Source organism: Lingula anatina, chromosome 2, assembly GCF_051362555.1.
Source record: "Lingula anatina isolate TDL-2025a chromosome 2, LinAna3.0, whole genome shotgun sequence".
Lineage (NCBI taxonomy): Eukaryota > Metazoa > Brachiopoda > Lingulata > Lingulida > Lingulidae > Lingula > Lingula anatina.
In genome coordinates, this window is record NC_141768.1 from 45,083,516 (window position 1) to 45,103,424 (window position 19,909).

The window sequence follows — 19,909 nt, forward strand, 5'->3', positions numbered from 1 at the left end:
AATGTAGAAATCTCAAAGAGCACAGGTCTTAATATGCATTTATTCTAATATTATTAGTGTGAGTGAATGCCTGATCAATATTAGTGCTGTAACACTGAAAACTAGAGGGAAACCAGACTGCGGAACAGATCATTTATGTTGAAACTTGTATTCTGCCAATATTTACACCAGCTTTCTCTTTCTCTTATCGTTTTCTTCCTGCAATATTTTCTCATTTGGTTTTGTTATAAGCACCCTTTCTTTCACCTTTTTCTTTTATATGGTTTTGGTAAGTTTTCTTTTGCTGTGTTTTTGTGTTTTTATAAAACATTTAATATTCATAAAAGATACAAGTGGACATTTTTATTTACCCAGTCTTATATATTATGGTCTATTTGATATCAAGATTGGAGTAATTGCATACAAAAAGTGATCTCACTCCTCAGAGAATCACATGATATTTACAACTTTCATATACCACTAATTTCCAACACTTAATTTTAAATTACCACATTTTTCATTTTCATGTGAAAAGAAAACTTTGAATTGAACCCATCTTGCTTACCCATCTAGCTTCTGAACTTAACAGTTTATTATTATTAGTAGTAGTAGTAGTAGTAGTAGTATTTATTTATTTATTTTTTGTATTACTTATAAAAAAGTATAGAAGAATATAATAGATATATGTTGTTAACATTTAGCAGTTACTATGTACAGAAAACAGCACCACCATCACATATAACACCTACTACACACAGTGAAATCGGGTTAGTTACAGTCATCTCATTAGAGAAAATTTTTAGAAAATTAATTATCTTTGTTGTTGCTTTTCTAAACAAACTATTTTCAATATTTCCCCTGATTTTGTCATGTCTATTGACAAACAGACTCTCATTACTCCACAGACAAAAATGCCCCCATTAAATAAAGAAAAATATTCTTTGGCTATTCTTACCCATATTTATATTTGCTGTCTTCCAGCCTTCATCTGATAAGAAAAGCAGCACCCTTAGTGATCGCTGTGCTTTATGCGATGGGAAAGTTTACCTTCTGGAGAGGCAAATTGTAGACGGTCATTCTTACCACAGGACGTGCTGGAAGGATTCAAACCCATCTCCTGCAGCTCACGGAGGCTACCCACTGTCACCATCCCACCGACAGAAAAAAGAGACTCCTGCGTTTAGTTTTGATGTCCCTCATTCCAAGGAGCACGCCCGCAGCGAGCCTCCTAAACATACAAAGATAGAAAAGGAGAAGTCCACCGAGGACCACAAGCATAAATTCAGACTACATCTTGGGAACCATAAAAAATATGACTTAAGTAAAGATACTACTAAAACACCGGTTGGGAAAACAAAAGAAATTTCTTCCCACGAAGAAGGATTGCCATCTAAGTTTAGGAAAAAGGAAGATAAACTGGCAGATAAATCTGCCAAGAAAGGAGGCTTGAAAACTGGTGAATATGGTCGGAAACTTTTGTTCAAGAAAGATGCAACTCCAGATGTGAAGAGCGCAATATCTATGTTCCAAGATAAAGAGCAAGAAACACCTGGGAAAGCAGCAGCAACGGCATCACCAGTTTTAAGACGGACTGAAAACAAAGGAGATAACAGAAAGATGGATCTTGGTAAAAGTGATAGTAATAAATCGGATGACTTTGATCTGGACAGTCTTGTGGAAGCCAACTCTGAAGCTCTTAGTGTCAGTAAAACCAGTGCAAATCACAAGCCAAGGCCAGTTTCACTAGGTGTGCAGAAAAGAACAGGACCACTGGGGAAGGCAGGCAATGACAAAAAAGATTTGACATCTCCTGGAAAGACTATGGACCTTTTTATCAGTAATGTGTCAAGAACTAGCATACGCAAAGAAAAGGCACAGAGCGCTGATCTTGAACATCTGAAGCAAACAGGAGTGAGACATTCTTTTCTTGATAAATTAGAAAGTACGCCAAGGAAAAATGAAAGTGACAGTCCACTGAAAAAGACTAATGTTACTCCAGGTTATGATTCTAAGAGTGACTCGGGTGATAAGGGTGAGAAAAGTAAAGATATTCAGGAACGTGACATATTTAAGGCCTACAAAGAAAAATATGGAACACCAACTAAAGAGACCGATGTGTCAAAAAAGCAAATTCCAGAAGTTAGGAAAACTGACGTAGTTATTCCTTCTAAGTTACATGAAACACCTTGTAAAGAAACAAAAGAAGAAACCCCAGCTGACAAAGCTGTTAGTCAGAGCAAAGACTTGAACAGTGTGAAAAAGGGACTATATGGTGACCGATATTTTGAGGAAGACTGGCAGTTGAAGTTGAGTGCCAAAATAAGGGGTCTTTCCAAAGGAGTAAAAGAAGAAAGTGCCTCAGAGGAAAAGCAGGAAGAAAGTATGGACCAGACAGCAAGTCTACATGTTGATGTAACCAAGGAAGAAGAAATATCAGAATCTCCTTCATCATCACCCACCAGCCAGTCTAGCAGTGAAGAGAAAATGGAAGAACAAGTTGAGACGACAACTTTAAATGAATCCAGAGAAAATTTCAAGCCAGCTCCTCGCAGTGCAACCCATGACAATATTTCAGAAAAATCTGAAAAGACTGAACTACCTCCAAAAGCATCCTCTCTTGAGAATTTAGATAAAACACCCCAAAAAGAGAAAAAATACGGAGTTGATGACAAGCATGATCAGCCAAAGAGCTCATCTGTTGAAGATTTGCTTGCAGCTCGTAGGCGGAGAAGAGAAAATTTAGCTGCGTCATCTGTAGAAAGTTTGGATTCACAGGGCACTCCTAGAGCTTCAAACATGTGCGCTGTCTGCAATGACAGAGTGTTTCGTTCTGAAAGAGTACAGATAAATGGCGCAGTCTTCCATAAGAAATGTCAGGATAAGCAACCAGAGGTCAAGAGTGTCCCTACAGAAGTAACCACAAAGAGAACAACTGACAGAACATCACGCTCCAGCAGTGAGTCTTTAAATGATATTAAAGAAGCAAGAAATACAGAACCAAATAGTGTACCAGGTAGGAAACATTCTGAGAAGTCACTTGGTTCAAGTGCAGAGTCATTAAACGATGCGAAATCTGTTGAAAAAGGTGCTGCCATTGACACTTCCTCAGTGATTCGTAGAAAGAAGGAATTAAACTGTGAGATTTCACAACCAGACTCTGAACAGACTCCAACAAGGGCTACAAAATCTGAAATTATTTTGACTGATCAAAGTAATTTGAAAGTTAGTGGCGTTGAATTTGATGGTGAATTTAAAAAACCTTTTCCAAAACCAAGGATAAAGAGTACTGACAATGAGAAGGTTAATGATACTTCAAATGACAAAAAGGTTCATGAAAAAACTGCTTACATTCCACTTAAAGAAAAAAATTCAAAAGATCTTGAAGTTAAGCAAGAAAGAAAGTATGGATGGAGAAATAGCAAAGAGAATACTGAATATAAAGTCCAGGATTCTCCAACTTTTGCTCTAAAAACTAATGAAAAGCAAAGTAGCTGGGATGAAAAAGAAAAGCAGCAAAAATCTAGGCTAGGTGCTAAAGAAGACAGCAATGTTCCTGAATGGCAGTTAGAAGCACAAAAACGCCAAGCCAGAAAATTTGTAGATCCAGAAAAATCTTGGCTGACTAAAACTCCAGAAAAGTTCAAGCAAGAAACAGTTAATTCTGTATCAAAGACTTCTAACAAAACTGATGTTGCTAAAAAATGGGAGAGAGATGAAAAAGTTGATAAAGGAAAACCAGAGCGTTCAACATTGAGACAAACCCAAGAAGAGTATCCAGATGAATTGAATCCATTTGGGACTACAGATGATGAAAAGCAGTTGGCCAAGGAAATCCAAGCTAAGAATGATAATTCTTCTAATATTTATAATGAAAACAACAAGGCTGAGCTATCTAGGAGAACAAAGGTTAAAAGCTACAATCCATTTGAATCAGATGAAGACGATGTACCAGAATCACCACCGAAAAGTTCACCTGTGGAAACAAAAAAGAAGAAAGGAGAAAGTTTAAATCCTTTTGAAACCTCTGATGAGGATGAGGATGAGGATGCAGGAGAATTGTCAGGTTGGCAGAAGGAAGCAGAACGTAGGAGAATTGCCAGAGAAAGTCAGTCTGAGGAAGACTGGCTGAGAGGCAGATCAGTATCCAGTTCTGACTCTGAAACAAAAGGGAGAGGCACGAGGCCAGTTGGTAATGGCGTATCAGAGACGCCCCCTCCCAAACCTCCACGTAGTAATGCAGGTACTTTAGAACCTGAAAGCAAGTTAGACTGGCAGAAGGAGGCAGAGAAACGCCAGGAAGCCAGGGGAGGGGTGTATGAATCTCCCAGTAGAAAAGTAATCCATCCTAAAACTGATGACAATGAGGACGAGGAAAAGCACATTGCCCCAACAAGCCATAGACTTAAGAAGGTTGTGCCAGACATGCCTTTTCACTTTGATAGCACCAGTACAGATCGAGGGCGATCTTCGTCCACTTTTAGCGAGAGTGAAGGAGTGGACTCTCCACGCCAGCAGGGAGGGGCAAGAAAGAAACGCCTAGCACCTCAGCCACCAAAGGATACACCACCTCTTTCACCTTCCCCAGCTCCCTCTCCAACACCCTCACCAGGCATTGTGAGCTCCCCAGAGATAGATCTGGATTTGTCCAACACTCATCCCAGATATAAGAAACGTAATGCACCTTCAAGACCCATAGCACCAAAGCGTAAGGTGAGTGCTCAGCAATACTGATTTAAGTGCTAGAATTGGAGAGGGTGCTTTGGTTCATTTATTTTTCTCAATTTTTGATCAATTATAAAACTTATCATTGGTTGAAATTAAAAGGTCTACACTTTTTGTTACTTTGACCAGCTAGTTTTTCATTTGATCTTTATAGCATTCATTTTTACCTGTTCTATGCCATTTTGAGTAGGAAATTAGATAGTTGCAATAATTAATAATTAATCATAGTAATTCATGGTTTCATCCACCAAATATTTTTAATAAGCTTCCAATTTTGTTTTCTTCATCAGATCTGCTCTGGAGAGAGACGTCTGTCTACAACAGAAATCAAGCATGAGTTGGATGTCCTGGACAAAGAACAGACAGAACTAGAAGTGGAGGGAAGGGAGTTGGAAAATAAAATAAGAGGATGTAAGTTATTTTTTCAATCCTGTTTCATTTTGTGCAAGTTTTGAATAAATAACCTAGATAAGTGAAATTTGCAGTCATTAGATATATTAGTTATTGATAGAAAAAGGATGTATACTTGGAATGCTTTTTAGTTTGCTTTTAGGATAACATTTAGTTTTATTTTACAAGCTGTTGCAGCCCTCATCAAGAGGTAATTGTGTGGGAATGGTCTTGCATGGCATGCTTTAAAACAAGAATATTTGTCGTTTCAAATGAAGTGAATACCTCATAAATGGGGCCTCTTTACAAACCAATTCATCCATGTCGATGATTTTTATTTCTTCCTCAGTTTTGAAATAATAAAACAGAAGTACATAATTTGGGTATTGTTTTGATCTACCAAATTTTTCATTCAGTATAAAGATGTTTTCAGAAACTCATCACTTTTTGCAGATCAACTGGCACAGTATGTGTTACAATTTCATCTGTATCAATCTGTTGTTATTATTATTATTATTATTATTATTATTATTATTATTATTATTATTATTATTATTATTATTATTATTATTATTATTATTATTATTATAATTATTATTATTATTATTCAGCATGGTTTGCTTATTACTTCACTATTTTCATTTTCATACAAGTTTTTAACAATATATTATCCACTGATAAATAGATGAAGGCTGTGACTCTGATCAGGCCTGGTTTGTGATACTGTGTATCATGAGCCTTGTAGAATTATCAGGTGACAAAGATTCAGAAACATCATGCAAAATTTTTGCTCAAAACTTTGTATATCATAGTATCAGGTACAGACATTGTTTGCTCTTGAAGACATTGTTTCTTTTATGTATTGCCTTTTTTAAAAAAAATCCAGCATGACATCCTTCATAACATTATATTGCCTTTCATTGTACTCACCAAGGCATGTAACTGTTTATTATTATTATGATCATTTTTTTTAATGATTTTGAAGTGTAAAGGACATTTTTATTTGTATGTATGCACAAGTGTGGATCTTTTGATATTTGGATGTGTGGTTTGGAGGGGGGGGGGGGGGGGTTATATGATACCATTGTCTCAAGGCACAGATTCCATGTGTTCAAAGTTCAAATCCATTGGTGACTACTAGTGATCTTCCTGGTGTCTCAATACTATGACACTTTACACCCAACGCCTTTCTTCATCCAGATGGAGAAATAAGTGACATCCAATTATGTTGAAAATAGTTCAGCAAAGTTTCCTGGTGAAGTGGGAAAAAACTTGTTAGTTGTTTTATGCTATAGGAAATGGGGACATATTCTTGATCTATACAATATGTTTGAGAGTTACCTCTGAGAAGACAACAGCCTTCTTTTTATATGTTGAGAAATGTTGCTGTCATTGTGTGTAACCTTCCATTTTCTTATTATTGTTGAAATATTTGACTACAACTAATAGTCAAAATTATCAGAAAAAAAGGAAAAAAGAATCATAAGTTAATTAACTATATCTTTGTGAATTAATATGTGTAATCAGTTCCTATAAATCTTTGTATGCATGATCCATGGTACCTACTACAATAGTCCTCCCTACACCCTACTCCAATAAATAATGACTGTGAACATGATGCATGTCTTCTATCATTTCTATAGTAACTAGAACCATAGCCTATTGAAGGTTTAGAACTCCTTTGATCTTAAATAATGATGATGAATATAACTAGATATTAGCACCTGTGGCTGCCTTTTTTGTTTAATATTTTATTTATATAATTTCAGCTGGGAGTCAGGGCGAAGATGACGATGAGCTCCTTAGCCAGTGGTTTGAACTTGTAAACAAGAAAAACAGGATGGTGAGGAGGGAATCAGAGATCATTTACATGTAAGGGATTTCATGGTGAAACAAGTCCAAAATTATTAACAACAGCCAAAAACTGATTGAAATTAATACAGAAAATATACAGTTTAGTAACTTTTTGAGCTTTTACAAAATTGCTTACAATTTTAAGAAGTGAAATAAGTCTGACATTACCAGAGCCAGTTACTCTTCAATTCAAAATTGAGATACTTTTCATAATTTATTTAAACCAACTACATATAAAGATGATGGCAATGTATGTAATCAAAGACTAAAATGAACGTATTTTATTGATACTGTACATTGTGTTCAGTATTTGACTGCATGCTTAATTGCTGATGGAATCTGCCAGTCAAAGTGTCAGTCCAAGGGACTTGTCAACTTTACCCACACCCCCTTCACACACGCACACACACACATGCACATTCGTGTGCGCACACACACACACATGCACATTCGCGTGCGTGCGCACACACACACACACACACACACACACACACACACACACACACACACACTATAACCACCCAACCTATGCTCCCTCTAAAAAATAGGGGGAGAAAGATGGAAAAGATTTGGGTTTGTCACTCCATCTGTTTGAATGCCTACTTTTGTGAAAGACTAGTTTTGAGTGTCAACCCTAACCTTAGTTTTATTAGGTATAATTTTTGGCATAAGCTACCTTTTTTTAATTGTTTTGATGTTACAGTTTGCATCTAATAGATTTTCTTCTGTACTGTGCTTTGCACCGGATGTTTAATTTTACAAGAATTATGATCTGTATGAATGTATGTACGTGATATTAGTAGTCAGTCAGTCTATGTCATGTTGGGCAATAACTGATAGTGAGCAGCCATTAATTTGCTGGGCGCTTCAGGGTTTTTGTTAGATCTGGGCTCTGTTTCACAAAAAGTCTAAATGGTAGACTGCTAAAATTGGATAGCTGACTACATAAAGTTGTTATTGCCATATTAGTCGACTAGGAGCATTTTATTAGCAATTGTGCTGTTTAACAAGGTAAGGCCTTCAAGATTCATAGGGAAAGCAACTTTGTTGACTTAAGACTTTTTGTGAAACGGGACCCAGTGCTTGTGAATAATGCTTTATGATGGAAATAGGTTGTACTATATTATTAACATTGGGTTTTGAAAATTGCAGCGGGGCTGGCTGGCACTCCAGCAAGTGCACCTTGTGTATGTCCAATAGCAAGTGTGTTGTGAGTGTTATCACATCTTGCTTTATTTCACTGTCAAACCCACATTCTTTCCACATTGTAGCAGCACTACCAGCACAAGCGATGATGAAGCCAGTAATTCTCACAGTGGCAGCTTAGACGGGGACAGTAATGCCAAAATTGACAGCAGCAACAGTAGCAACAACAGTGACAATAAAAATGACAAGAAATCTGATAGTTCTGAAGAATATGCTACTGCTTCAGATCATAAAGGCAGTGGCTCTGCTGCAAGTGATGATGAGGATGAGGAGGAGGATTATTTGGATGATGATGATGTGTTTGAGGAGCCAGTGAGCAAGTAGCTATCCCACCTGACTTGATTGCCTGCCTTGTACCTGCCTAATAGAGCATGTTTGACTTGGAAGCTTCTACACAATACAAAATACACCCAAAACATTTAATCGAGACATTTTGCCATCAGCATGTTTTACTAATTTAACAAATTTATATAATTTCTACTATTTTTACTGTGCTTAATTTCTTTATGTTAACTTACAGCATGGATTTTAATTTGGTTCAAGACTAACTTGGCATAATACTATTTTTAGAAAATCATCATGAATCTAATTTTGTTTCTGTAAATCTGTTTCAGATACACATTCACAATATTTTTTATCTTCCTGTTGTCTTGTTTAGCTCTTTGCTTCTATAGTTATGTTGCACACACACAACACATACTCAAACAATCACCACCACAGAATAGATGCTGAGTTAATATCCCCACTAGCTTACAACCTCCATGCAAATGATTTTACTGACTTGATACATAATGCCAGTCACTTCTACAATAGATTGTTCCTATAGGTACAACCAGTCACTTACTAACTCCATTCCATCAATTCCAATACATCTTCAAGGCACCAGTCACCACTGTTGATAACACTAACACAACCAAATTGGCACCAGTCACCACTGGTGATAACACTAACACAACCAAATTGGCACCAGTCAGTCACTAAATGACACCACTAACTCCATGGTGTTAGTTAGCTTAGTCAGTTGGCTTGACATTTACTACCGCTACTTGCTCAGACTCTGACTCCTCTGGCTTTTGTACTGTACACCCTGTACATTAGTTGTGTGGTGTGTGCTTGGTTATTGTTAACCCCCCTCACATTATCTCTTTCTGCAGGTCTTGTTTGATATAATGCTACTCATGGTTTGGGCCTGCCATCATACGTATACACAGCTATGCAGGGCTTCCAAGTATGCTACTGCTATCATGTGTGATAAACCAGCAGCTATATATATGTGTATATCATGGCTGTCATGTGGTGGCTGTAATCTATGGTGTAAGCACTAATATTAAGCTACTTGTTTCTATAGCTCTCGGCTACAGGCACTAGAAGACAGACAAGCAGATATTGAATATGACCTGAGGTGCATTATGGAAAAACAAGGTAATACACTATTTTGGTTTTGTGTGGACATCTTTAAATATAAATGCTAAACGCATAGGCACAAAATACCCCAGTGACATTAAAAGTGTCATTAATTGAGAGGTTGATCCTGTATTTGATACTTTTCCCTAAATATGCACTTAATTCAACCTGTTCATTCATTCAAAACACTGTACCCATTGGTAGATTGCAGATATGCTGGGTTTAATGATTTGAACATGGCACATTTTAAATAAATCTTTACAAATCAGTCCCCAAACTCACTTCATTTTGATACAAAAAAATTGACCGTTGTTCTAAAATTCAAAGTTGAATTTTTTTGTTTGAAGGAATTATCAAAGCAAACCATATGTTAAATGGAGTATTTCAAAATTTAGCACACATCTATACATATGTAATTGCTGATATTTCTTTGTATGTCTTATTATGTTACTTAATTTCAATATAATTTTACATGTTGAATTGTCAGTGGAAGTATTTGATGCCTGATGTTTTACTTGTGATCCTTGTTAGTACTGGTCTTTGTATGTTTGAGTCAGTTACTGCTGCAATTCATGTTAACAATCTTTAAAAACATTTGTATCTTTTACTAGAGCATGTAAAGACTGACAGTGACAAACAAAAAGAAGAAGAACTACTGGCTGAGCTGGTACAAGTTGTGGAAGAGAGAAGCAGGGTTGTTGATACTATGGAAGAGGACAGGATAAGGTAGACATTCATGTTTCCATGGGTCTGTTTCAAAAAACATTTTTGTAAAACCAAGTATAAATTCTGTCTTAATAAAGACTGTTAGAAAAATTTGTGCCGACTAAGTTGCATACTTGCATTCCTCAAAAGGTCTTAACCGAATTTCTTGAAAAATAGTGGTAACTTCATAGTTTTTATTTCCATCTTTTTCTAGGGCTGAAGAAGAAGATAAAGAAATTGAGGTTGTTTTGAGTGAGAAAGGTAAATTGATTTCATGTTTTTATCATGCTCATTTAGATTTATCAGTTTATTCATTTGATAGAACTCATGTGATATTCAATGTGGGTACTTTAAAATACTAAAGGTACTCACATAAAACTAATTAACACGAGTAATCTGCTCCCGACAGTAGGACTGTTCACAATGAATTTGGTCTACTGTTAACTCCACTTGGACTCTTGCTGAATGTAATCCTTCCTCCTGGCATTGAGTATAATATAGAAAAGCAGGTGATTATATCTCTGAAATAAGAGGAGGCTTGATTGCATTGATTTATATGTAGATATAATATTTTTGGAATTCCAGGGCTTAACACAGGCAGTCCAGAGAAGGAAAAGGATAAGAAGAAAAAGGAAAAGAAAGATAAAAAGGGAAAGAAGGGAAAGAAGAAATAATGCCACCACCAAGCTATTGATTGTCAATATGCAATGCTTGATACTTTTCTTTTAACATTGGACCACACCAAATGAAGTTAATTGCCATTCTTATCAATTTTTCTATTAGTCTGTGCCTTATGTCTGTAAAGTTAACATTCTGATAAACTTGCATTTGAATAAATAAATTTTATTGAAATGTTTTAAAGAGTAGGAGCAATTAGCACAATTAATCGTGATACATTTTTGTTGCTTTTCTTGTAATGTTTAATCTCAACTAGTATTCATTCATCCTATTCACTATTTTTAAACATGTTTTCAAAATCTTTTCAAGATTTAAATGTTTTAAACATGGCATATTTCAAACGATGAAAACGGTATGAAATACGACTGTGTTTTACAACTTGGAAGTTCAGTCCCTATTCCTTTGACAAATTTTGTTAAAAACCATTGTTATTGTTGTTGTGGTTGGTTTATATATGTACCTGTTATAACCATTTGTTCACCTTGTGTAAATAGACACATTATCATAGGTGATGATTCTATACCCTTTATCACCACTGGGATTTATCAGTCGTCTTTCAGTTTGTATTTGCAAACATCTTAAAGTTGTAGCTTAATTGTATCTTAAACATCTATGTTGCTTTTGTTAAGGGCAGGTTGAAGAAGTGAAATAATATGGTTAAAGGGATTCAAAGCAAATGCATTATGCCATTATATATATATTAGCTTTTGGTTTTTATTTAGTCCAGGAAATGTTTTGGTAAATGAGAAAATGTGCAATATTTAGTTAGCCAACATGATTTAAATAGGGTGTGGGGTTTTGGTATACTTTTATGTAACCACTGCCAGTACTAATTTTTTTTTTTTTAATATAAAGCAAAATAAAATAGCATAAATATAGCACCATATTTAATAGTGCATTCATTTGTACATTTTAATCCCTTTTTTATATTAAAAAAATTCAAGCTACAACTTGGTGCTTTGAGTGTTAAGACATGATTGTACATTTTTAGTCTTATTTGATTGTTTATAATTGCAAGAGAACCATGGCAGTTTGAATTTTTCTGGGTGCTTATCTGTAGTTAAACTAAAAAGGCTGCATTAGAATTGTTCTTGGCAAGTACAAGCAATGTCTACAGCCTCCCCTCCCCCCTCCCATATTTGTATGAATACAACATACCAATACCTCAAAAATATATGCTGGCTATGGAAAGTTTCGTTTAAATTGAAGCTCATCCTCTCCTCATTCATCATTTGGGACTATAAAAACCTAATCAGAACGGTCCATTAGGTATATGTAAGGTGCACGGTAGTCACATTCAAAGAAGACAAAAACATTCTAGATTTAAACACATTTAATATGTTATTGTACTTCAAAATGGCAAAAAATGGTATGTAATGATATATATATATATATTTTACAAATGTGATTTTATGTTAACATTGAAATTCATATTTTATGCTTTTAAAAATTTAGCAGTTATCTGCTTTACATTATTTTTATGAAGCAATAAATGTTATTTACTGTTTAAAATGGCATTTTTAAAAGTTTTCAAATTTTCTTATTTTTAACACCATCACAAGTTTTAAAAAAAACACCCTTACTTGCCAGTAAACATTACATAGTACTGTTTTGAAGGATAATAATAAATAAATAAAATTTATAATAAATAATATATAAAGCAGTCATCATTTTGCAATAAAGTTCACGTGTCATGATGTTTCTCACATCAAAATGTCATTGCAAATATAATTAAATACAGTGACTGTTTTGTTGTACCCAGGAGTTCTAGGGTAGTTTCACAAGTAAACTTCAGACTGAAAGAGGTCTTAACTTCTAGGCCTTGTTCAATTCAAATCCAAATCCATAGTAATCCATTAAAATATAGAAGCTAAAAAAAGTTCTATCAATGTCAAAAACACTAAAACATTTGGTGGAAGTTGGGGCCTATTTTAATTCTCCAGTTCTTTTGTGAAATTTACTGGAATGACTCAATCTTGTAAATGGTGATAATCGTGGATTTTAAAGATATTGCATTTTTTAAAAAGCATAATTTCTTTTAATTAGAACATTCCCATTGAGTGGTAGCAACATATTGAATAGTAGGCTAGCCTGTAGTTCTGTTCTTTACAGGAAAAGCACCACTAATGCAAGAAAGGGTAATGAATGTTAAAGATTCCAAAATTAAGTATCTGAAAAGATGACAACATTTCCCATTGAAAAGATTGAGTCATGACCATGTATAATTTATTCTGGTTTAAACCATCATTTCTTAAACATCAAGACCTGGATGTTTAGTACAATCAAATGATCAAGATGCTGGATCTTCCTTTTGCAGTTGCAATAACCCTTTCAGCTGTTTAGTTCTTTTCTGGTCTATGAGTTCCATCTCCCTGATTTTCTGAAAGGAAAAGAAACTTGCTTAAAATAAGTGTTTTGTAAGTCATTATGGACTGAAACATGTGCACCTTTTGCTGATTATAGATAAATTTATAAATATGATAAATCAAATGACAAAGTGATTTATGAGAGGCGGTTTCTTGCAAGCAAATGCCCCATCTAGCTGGTGGTACATACCCAGAAGGTGGCTGCTACTCTCTGAACCTTCACTAAGACAATGAGGCTTACCTGTGATATTTCTGTACTGATAATAGCTCTATACTTGTGCCCCTGTCCTATAGCATCCATGTCATCCAAAAATCTTTTCCTTTCCTCAATTTCATCTTGTACTAAATCGAAAAAAAGAGAAGCATATTTCCATTTTCTGTTTCATTTCATTGATTCATAATTATACTATATTTATTTGTTTACATTCATTTGTTTCTTATTTATTATATCATCATTTTTTACTTTTTGCAAAGTAACACAATGGTATATTTTGATTACAATATCACAAGGGCAATTAAACAAAATTAATATGCAAGTTCTTATGAAAGTTTTTTCCATTGACAGAAATTTGTAACTCATATAATGAATACCATTAAACCAAATGACAAAAAAAAAAACGGAATTTCAATAATTCCAACACTCACACTCCTGAAACCTGTCTATTTCTGGCTCTGGACTGGGGTCCATTCTGCGGACTATATTTTCAACTGAGGGTGGTTGCACATCTTCTCCATATGCCATGATGTTGGCAAGACGTTCCTTATCCTTTTCTGTGACAGGTTCTGGATAAAAAATTAATATATTTAATTGTAGTACAGCATTTTCAATTGAAGTTGATGGTACATTGTCACCATGTACCGAGGTGTTTACAAAACATGATTGATCTGACAGTGAAAGATTTACATTTAAATGTAAGACTAAAGTTAAAGATTTCTGAGATAAAAGTTACCCACTTAACAGATTACAGATACTTGATGTATTTTGAGTAGTGGTGCAGTCTGTTTTATGTTTTTTTTTATTGTGGATAACATGTTTAACAACAAAACACTGCATTCTGTTTACAGTAAGGTTGACAAAATCTGGAAAATTTTCCTGTGGAATTACTTTGGAAACTTTCTTTAAATTAATCTTTTAAGGCCCATTATATCATTTCTTGTGTGCAACAGATACAAACTCTGTTCTAACCATAAAATTAAAAACGTACTCACTTATGTGTGCTGGCTGGTAATCTGGTCTTTCATAAGCACCTGTACTTTCAATAGTTTCCTTCAACCTGATGCCCCCACCAGCAGATCTGAAAATACATGTATAACAGGATTATTTTGTAAATTATTACACATGATCCAGTGTAGATATATAAACAGAAGGTTTAAACCATTTTCAAGATGTACAGCTTAATAATAATTAATTAATTAATAAAAATGAATGAATAAATAAATAAATAAATAAATAAATAAATAAATAAATAAATAAATACAGCTAGAAGCAAATCATTCCAATTTATTTGTAATTCCCAAACCTCAACAATTCATCTTTCGTGTAAATGAAATGAAAACATTCATAGTGGCTGACCAAATGTTGACAATTTGACATGAACTCAGGGCATTGTTATAGAATTTGTCACTGAGAGCAGCTTCTATTCAACATACCTTGGGTTGACAACTTTTTGAGGTGGTGGTTTTGCCTTTGGTTGCCTAGGTTTTGCACTGGAGGTTGGATTACAAGTAACAGGTAGTGTTTCTCCAGCTGGAAATGGTTAAAATTTTGTACTGTCTTAATCTTATCACAACAGACAAACGTGTATACCTGTTGCCAAAGTAAATAGCTGTATCTGAATAGGTAAGCGTGATATGATATTTTTCTTTAAATTTTTCCAAAAATTAACATAAGAACATGTATACTGCATGACATTAAATGCTATATACAAAATGTTTCCTTCAACAGTCATGAGTTTGAAAAATCTTTATATTGAAATTTCAAAAAATAATAAAATAATAATAATAAAACATTTTTATATCTTGAAGTGGATAAATGTCATGTATAAAGGTTAAAATACCATCCAAATGTTCATTATTTCACCTTATTATGGATATCATGTTACTGTATAAATATGAAGTACCCTGAAATCAATCTTCTTTCTTAATCAAAATGGCACAAGGTACGGTACATGTAGTGCAAATAATATATATAATGGTATAAATTGTCATTTAATCCACACCATACTTACATCTCACTTTATTTGACAGTTCTCTCTGTTGAAAATTTGTAAGTTTAGACTCCTTCATCATTTCTGCAAAATAATTTAGATAAGATCTAAAAATTTAGGCGAGTTATTTACAAATATAAATTCCATTGAAAACTTCTTGTACGCAGCATCTTCATTTACGATGAACACCAAATTGTTGTGAGTATTTCACAGTATTTAGTAGTAAATAACTCTATCCACAAATTTGATACAATCTGAGCCTTACGTTTTAACAATTGTTGTGTTTCTTGGCTGTAGGAGGTGGGCTGTGAGTTCCAAAAACCTCCCTGTGCCACTGGCTGTCTCCGTTTATCGGCCATTTTGAAGCTTTCTCGATGTCAAGGGATGTCACGTGATTAATACCTTAATGCGCACGCCTCACCGGCTCCGTAAAGCAGACGAAATTTAGTCGCATGCACCGGTCACAAGCACATTGCTGATGTGTGCACTATTCATTAATAAGAGGGTAGGAATATCCTTCCTTGATCACCAATCACCAAGATTAAAACTGCTCAATCACCAACAAGGTAGGCCTATATTCAGGCCAATCCCCAATCACCAAGAATAGACCTATTCGGTACTTTTGTAGTATACCCCCCCACCCTGTAACTTCCTGAAACTTTCATTTTCAAACATCTTTTTACTTTGTCTTTTTCACCTATGTCAAAGCTGTTAAAATAAAATATTTTTGTAATTACCTGTGGTCTTTTTATTAGCTTTAGTCACGTTTAATCCACCCCATTGAAATACAATGTGAAAATTTACAATGTACCTGCAGTCAATAACTTGCCGCGTTTTCGTTGGCTAACTCTACCTTATTTTATGTGAACATAGTATTGATACATTGTATACTTGGACTTCCTCTGTGAAATTATTATGAGCTACTTGTTCACATAAAATTACCTTAGAGTTAGCCAACGAAAACGCGGCAAGTTATTGACTGCGGGTGTAAATTGAAGATTCTAACATTGTATTTCAATGGGCTGGATTAATCGTGATTAAAACTAATAAAAAGTCCACAGGTAATTACAAAAGCATTTTATTTCAACAGCTTTGACATAGATGAACAAGAAAATGTAAAAAACTGTTTGAAAAGTGAAAGTTACAGAAAGTTACAGGGTGGGGGGGCCTACCTGAATCACGTTTAACACGCAGAAATTGGGCTCAAATAACGCATCACGCTCGAAAAATAAGGCCAATCACGAGGAACGCAAAAGGTATTCCCTACCCTCTAATAATAATGTTTATCTACCAAGCATTAGGCCTATATGGGTAAATCTAGACCAAAGATTTGGGTGTGTTGGTGGAGGCATGTAGGCCCTATAGCTATTCTGCAGCTGTTATAAAACTGACTATTAAAGTGTAGGCTAATAGGTAGGCCTAGTCCTATTCATATTGATCAAATTTACAAAAAATTAATTGAAAATAGATTTTAAATCACACACATTTGTATTTCTGACTACTAAAAAGAAATAATTTCGTATTTATAATTGTAGGGTTAATTCCGTTAGGCCTGAGTAGGGGCCTATCTTTTACTTAAAAACTAAATGCTTTTGGCGACTGATTTTAAACAGGTTATGTGCGTTAATAAAGTGTTGAAAGTATTGTCGAAAAAATTCTATACATTTAACCTTCCCCAATAAGCAAAAATATTTCCCTTGTGTTCATTTGCAGTGCAATTTGGGCCAAAAATAGGCCTTCATTTTCTTGAAAACTCTTGCGTTATTTCCATGTAGGCCTACCTTTGGAATAGGCCTACAAATGCTTCGGCGAACCGCTTAATAAGCCTTACCCCATTTTAGGGTCTGTATCAGAATCGGCTTATACGCTACATCTGTCGGTTCTCACTGCTATCAACAATCCTACGCCATGAAATGGTGTAAGAACCAACTGTTTTCACCCCTTATTTAGTCCCTTCTGAAATTATCATCTGCAAAAGGGTTAGTTCGAATTCGTGTATTCTGTAAAAAATGAAGGGATTGATACTGGTTTTGGTTTGTGTTTTCGTGGTGGTTTCGGTTGAAGGTAAGTGTTGTTCACTAGGCCTATGTTTATTGATTTTTTCTTCTTAAATTTTAATGTTATTTACACATATAAACTATTAAAGTATCCTCAGATATTGATAGGCCTATAGGCCCAGTAGGCCTAAAATCTCTCTTTTTCTCTGCACTTAACCATAAGGACGATTTTTTTTTCAGCCGCCACAGTTTGCGGCCCAATATGTAAGATGTTCTGCATTAATGGGTTTGTAAAAAATGAAGACGGTTGTCCGATATGCAAATGTGAGTTGCGAGCTGTATGACCTGATTACTTATTTGGTTACTGCCCATACAAAGAAAATATGATAAATGTACATGTACATTTATGTTAATTACAGGAAATCATAAATTTGCATTTATGAAATCAAACGCATAAAGTATAAACGCATAAAGTAAAGTATAAAGCATAAAGTAAAAAAAAAAAAGTAGGCCTATACCCATCCGCAAAGCGCAAAGAGTGGAAGATTTTGACATGATAAGAAGAAACACGTCTAATAAAAGGCTTTTTGGTAATGATATTATTTGATTTTAACGGTATTTTTCAAAAAATTCCAGGCAATTCCATTCCTAAACCTGAAGTAAACGCATGTGGTCCAATGTGTAAAATGTTCTGTCGTTATGGGTACGTAAAGGACGACAACGGTTGCTCTCTGTGCCAGTGTAAGTTAAAAAACACTCCATTTTAAAAAAACGTAAACACTTGTATTTTGTATCATGCACTGTATTTTGTGGAAAAGGCAAATTACCAGCATAAATTAAGCTTTGGGATGCCCTTCGATGTCTGCAGGAAAATCGTGGTGTTAATTTAAGAATATTTCATTAAAAATCAAGTAAAATGCTAGTCCTTATTGTAATATCTGCTGTTCGAGTACATGTATAATTCGTTAATTCTCCCTGTAATTTTTATACTTTCATTTTATTTGGTTCTGGGTTTGGTAATCAAGTCTACCGACAACATTGCAACTTAAACTTAACCCGTACATGAGACGCAATCTTAATACAAAATATATAAAATCAATCTTTTCTTTTATTTAATAAAGGTAACCCTGCACCAAAATGCCCAGCTGTGTTGTGCCTGATTAAGTGCACGAACGGATTATTGAAGGACGAGCAGGGCTGTCCTACCTGTGCCTGTGGTGGGTAGTCGTTTGCCTAGCCAGTTTCAGAGTCGATGAGGGGCAACTTTTTTATTTTCACATTTCAAGGAGTTTAAACTTTGTTACTCATCTATAAATCTACTTCCATAGAAAAATGTACATCAATTATGACCGAATCTCAGTACCTTTGCCGTAAAGCAATTAAAACCATCTAATATTTAAATTCCATTAAAAATCTTTACGTCTTATTACCAGTTTTATAGACCGTGTTGTCTGTATATTATTTCTATTCTATTTCAGCTGATCCCGATATTGGAAAATAAATCCTTCAATCTAACCATTCTGATGATATTCGGAATACAGGAATTTGAGGTGTATTTTTGCTCAATAAACTTTAAACAAAAGAAGACTTATCAAATCATTCTAACTTTGTCTGTAACGAATGTCATCCAATCTTTAATGATTTAATCGTTTGTGTGATGTGATTCTGTGTACAAGGAGATAATTATATAGCGCTTGTAAAACTACACCAGTAAACAATGATCTTTGGAAAAGTTTCAAACCACAGCATGTACAAAGTACGCACAGACAATATATGGAGAGAGAGAGAGCGAGAGAGAGAGAGCGAGAGAGAGAGTATTAGCTTATTGCCGAAATAAAACGTTTTCAACTGACACAGCGGTACGATGAAAACATATTGGGCCATGATTATTATTGGGCCACATATTATTTTGTCCATGATTAGACAAATTAAAATAATTTACAACACGCTGTCTTAAAACTAAACTCAACTCAACACAGGTTTACTTGAAACTAAAAAATTAATTGTTGTACAGTATATGAAAACCTTGAAAGACAGTACTGTACACAATATTGCAAGCTAACTAGCAATCCTTGAGATTTATGTCCGACATAGGCCTACACGTGTGGAAGTACTGGTTTGTACATTGTATGCTTTTAAAACTCATAAACTTATCAAAGGCAAAAACTCTCCTCGGCTGATAAAGTAAGAAGAAGCCCTAAAATAATTAACATTGAAAACACGCAGGCACACGAAGAAGTTGGTGAAACTTGACGTGGCTTTAGATAATAAATTAGATTGCTTCGCTACCCGAGTCCGCGGGAGTGACAACAATAAAGAGCTCGTGGCCTTATCGTCTATTTAAATGAATGTCCCAGGTGTGTATTCCAAGGAACTGTGCACACTCCCGGAGCGGTATCGT

General features: G+C 34.8%; 3 protein-coding genes across 5 annotated transcripts in view; 2 read left to right on the plus strand and 1 right to left on the minus strand.

Moving 5' to 3' along the window:
- LOC106160826 (uncharacterized) overlaps positions 1 to 12,453 on the plus strand; it is a 29,087-nt gene extending 16,634 nt beyond the window's left edge. For 2 of the 3 annotated variants that reach the window (XM_013537584.2, XM_013537585.3), the window contains exons 6-13: positions 961 to 4,689; positions 4,992 to 5,112; positions 6,861 to 6,963; positions 8,217 to 8,471; positions 9,500 to 9,573; positions 10,167 to 10,281; positions 10,475 to 10,521; positions 10,846 to 12,453. In XM_013537584.2, coding sequence (XP_013393038.2) covers positions 961 to 4,689; positions 4,992 to 5,112; positions 6,861 to 6,963; positions 8,217 to 8,471; positions 9,500 to 9,573; positions 10,167 to 10,281; positions 10,475 to 10,521; positions 10,846 to 10,934 — 4,533 coding nt within the window. In that variant the 3' untranslated portion in view covers positions 10,935 to 12,453. The remainder of the gene's footprint in view (positions 1 to 960; positions 4,690 to 4,991; positions 5,113 to 6,860; positions 6,964 to 8,216; positions 8,472 to 9,499; positions 9,574 to 10,166; positions 10,282 to 10,474; positions 10,522 to 10,845) is intronic. The other variant, XM_013537586.3, reaches the window with a different exon arrangement.
- A 694-nt stretch (positions 12,454 to 13,147) lies between these two features.
- LOC106160827 (UPF0193 protein EVG1) lies at positions 13,148 to 15,914 on the minus strand. The gene is made up of 7 exons (XM_013537587.2): positions 15,777 to 15,914; positions 15,533 to 15,595; positions 14,955 to 15,051; positions 14,514 to 14,599; positions 13,950 to 14,087; positions 13,546 to 13,646; positions 13,148 to 13,318 (listed from the first exon to the last, which is right to left on the minus strand). Exons 1-7 carry the CDS (start codon positions 15,868 to 15,870, stop codon positions 13,229 to 13,231), a joined length of 669 nt encoding a protein of 222 aa, XP_013393041.2. The 5' UTR covers positions 15,871 to 15,914; the 3' UTR covers positions 13,148 to 13,228.
- A 1,499-nt stretch (positions 15,915 to 17,413) lies between these two features.
- LOC106160825 (uncharacterized) lies at positions 17,414 to 19,093 on the plus strand. Its single transcript, XM_013537583.2, has 5 exons — positions 17,414 to 17,575; positions 17,749 to 17,832; positions 18,145 to 18,249; positions 18,630 to 18,725; positions 18,987 to 19,093. Exons 1-5 carry the CDS (start codon positions 17,521 to 17,523, stop codon positions 19,007 to 19,009), a joined length of 363 nt encoding a protein of 120 aa, XP_013393037.1. The 5' UTR covers positions 17,414 to 17,520; the 3' UTR covers positions 19,010 to 19,093.
- The last annotated feature ends 816 nt before the right edge of the window (positions 19,094 to 19,909 follow it).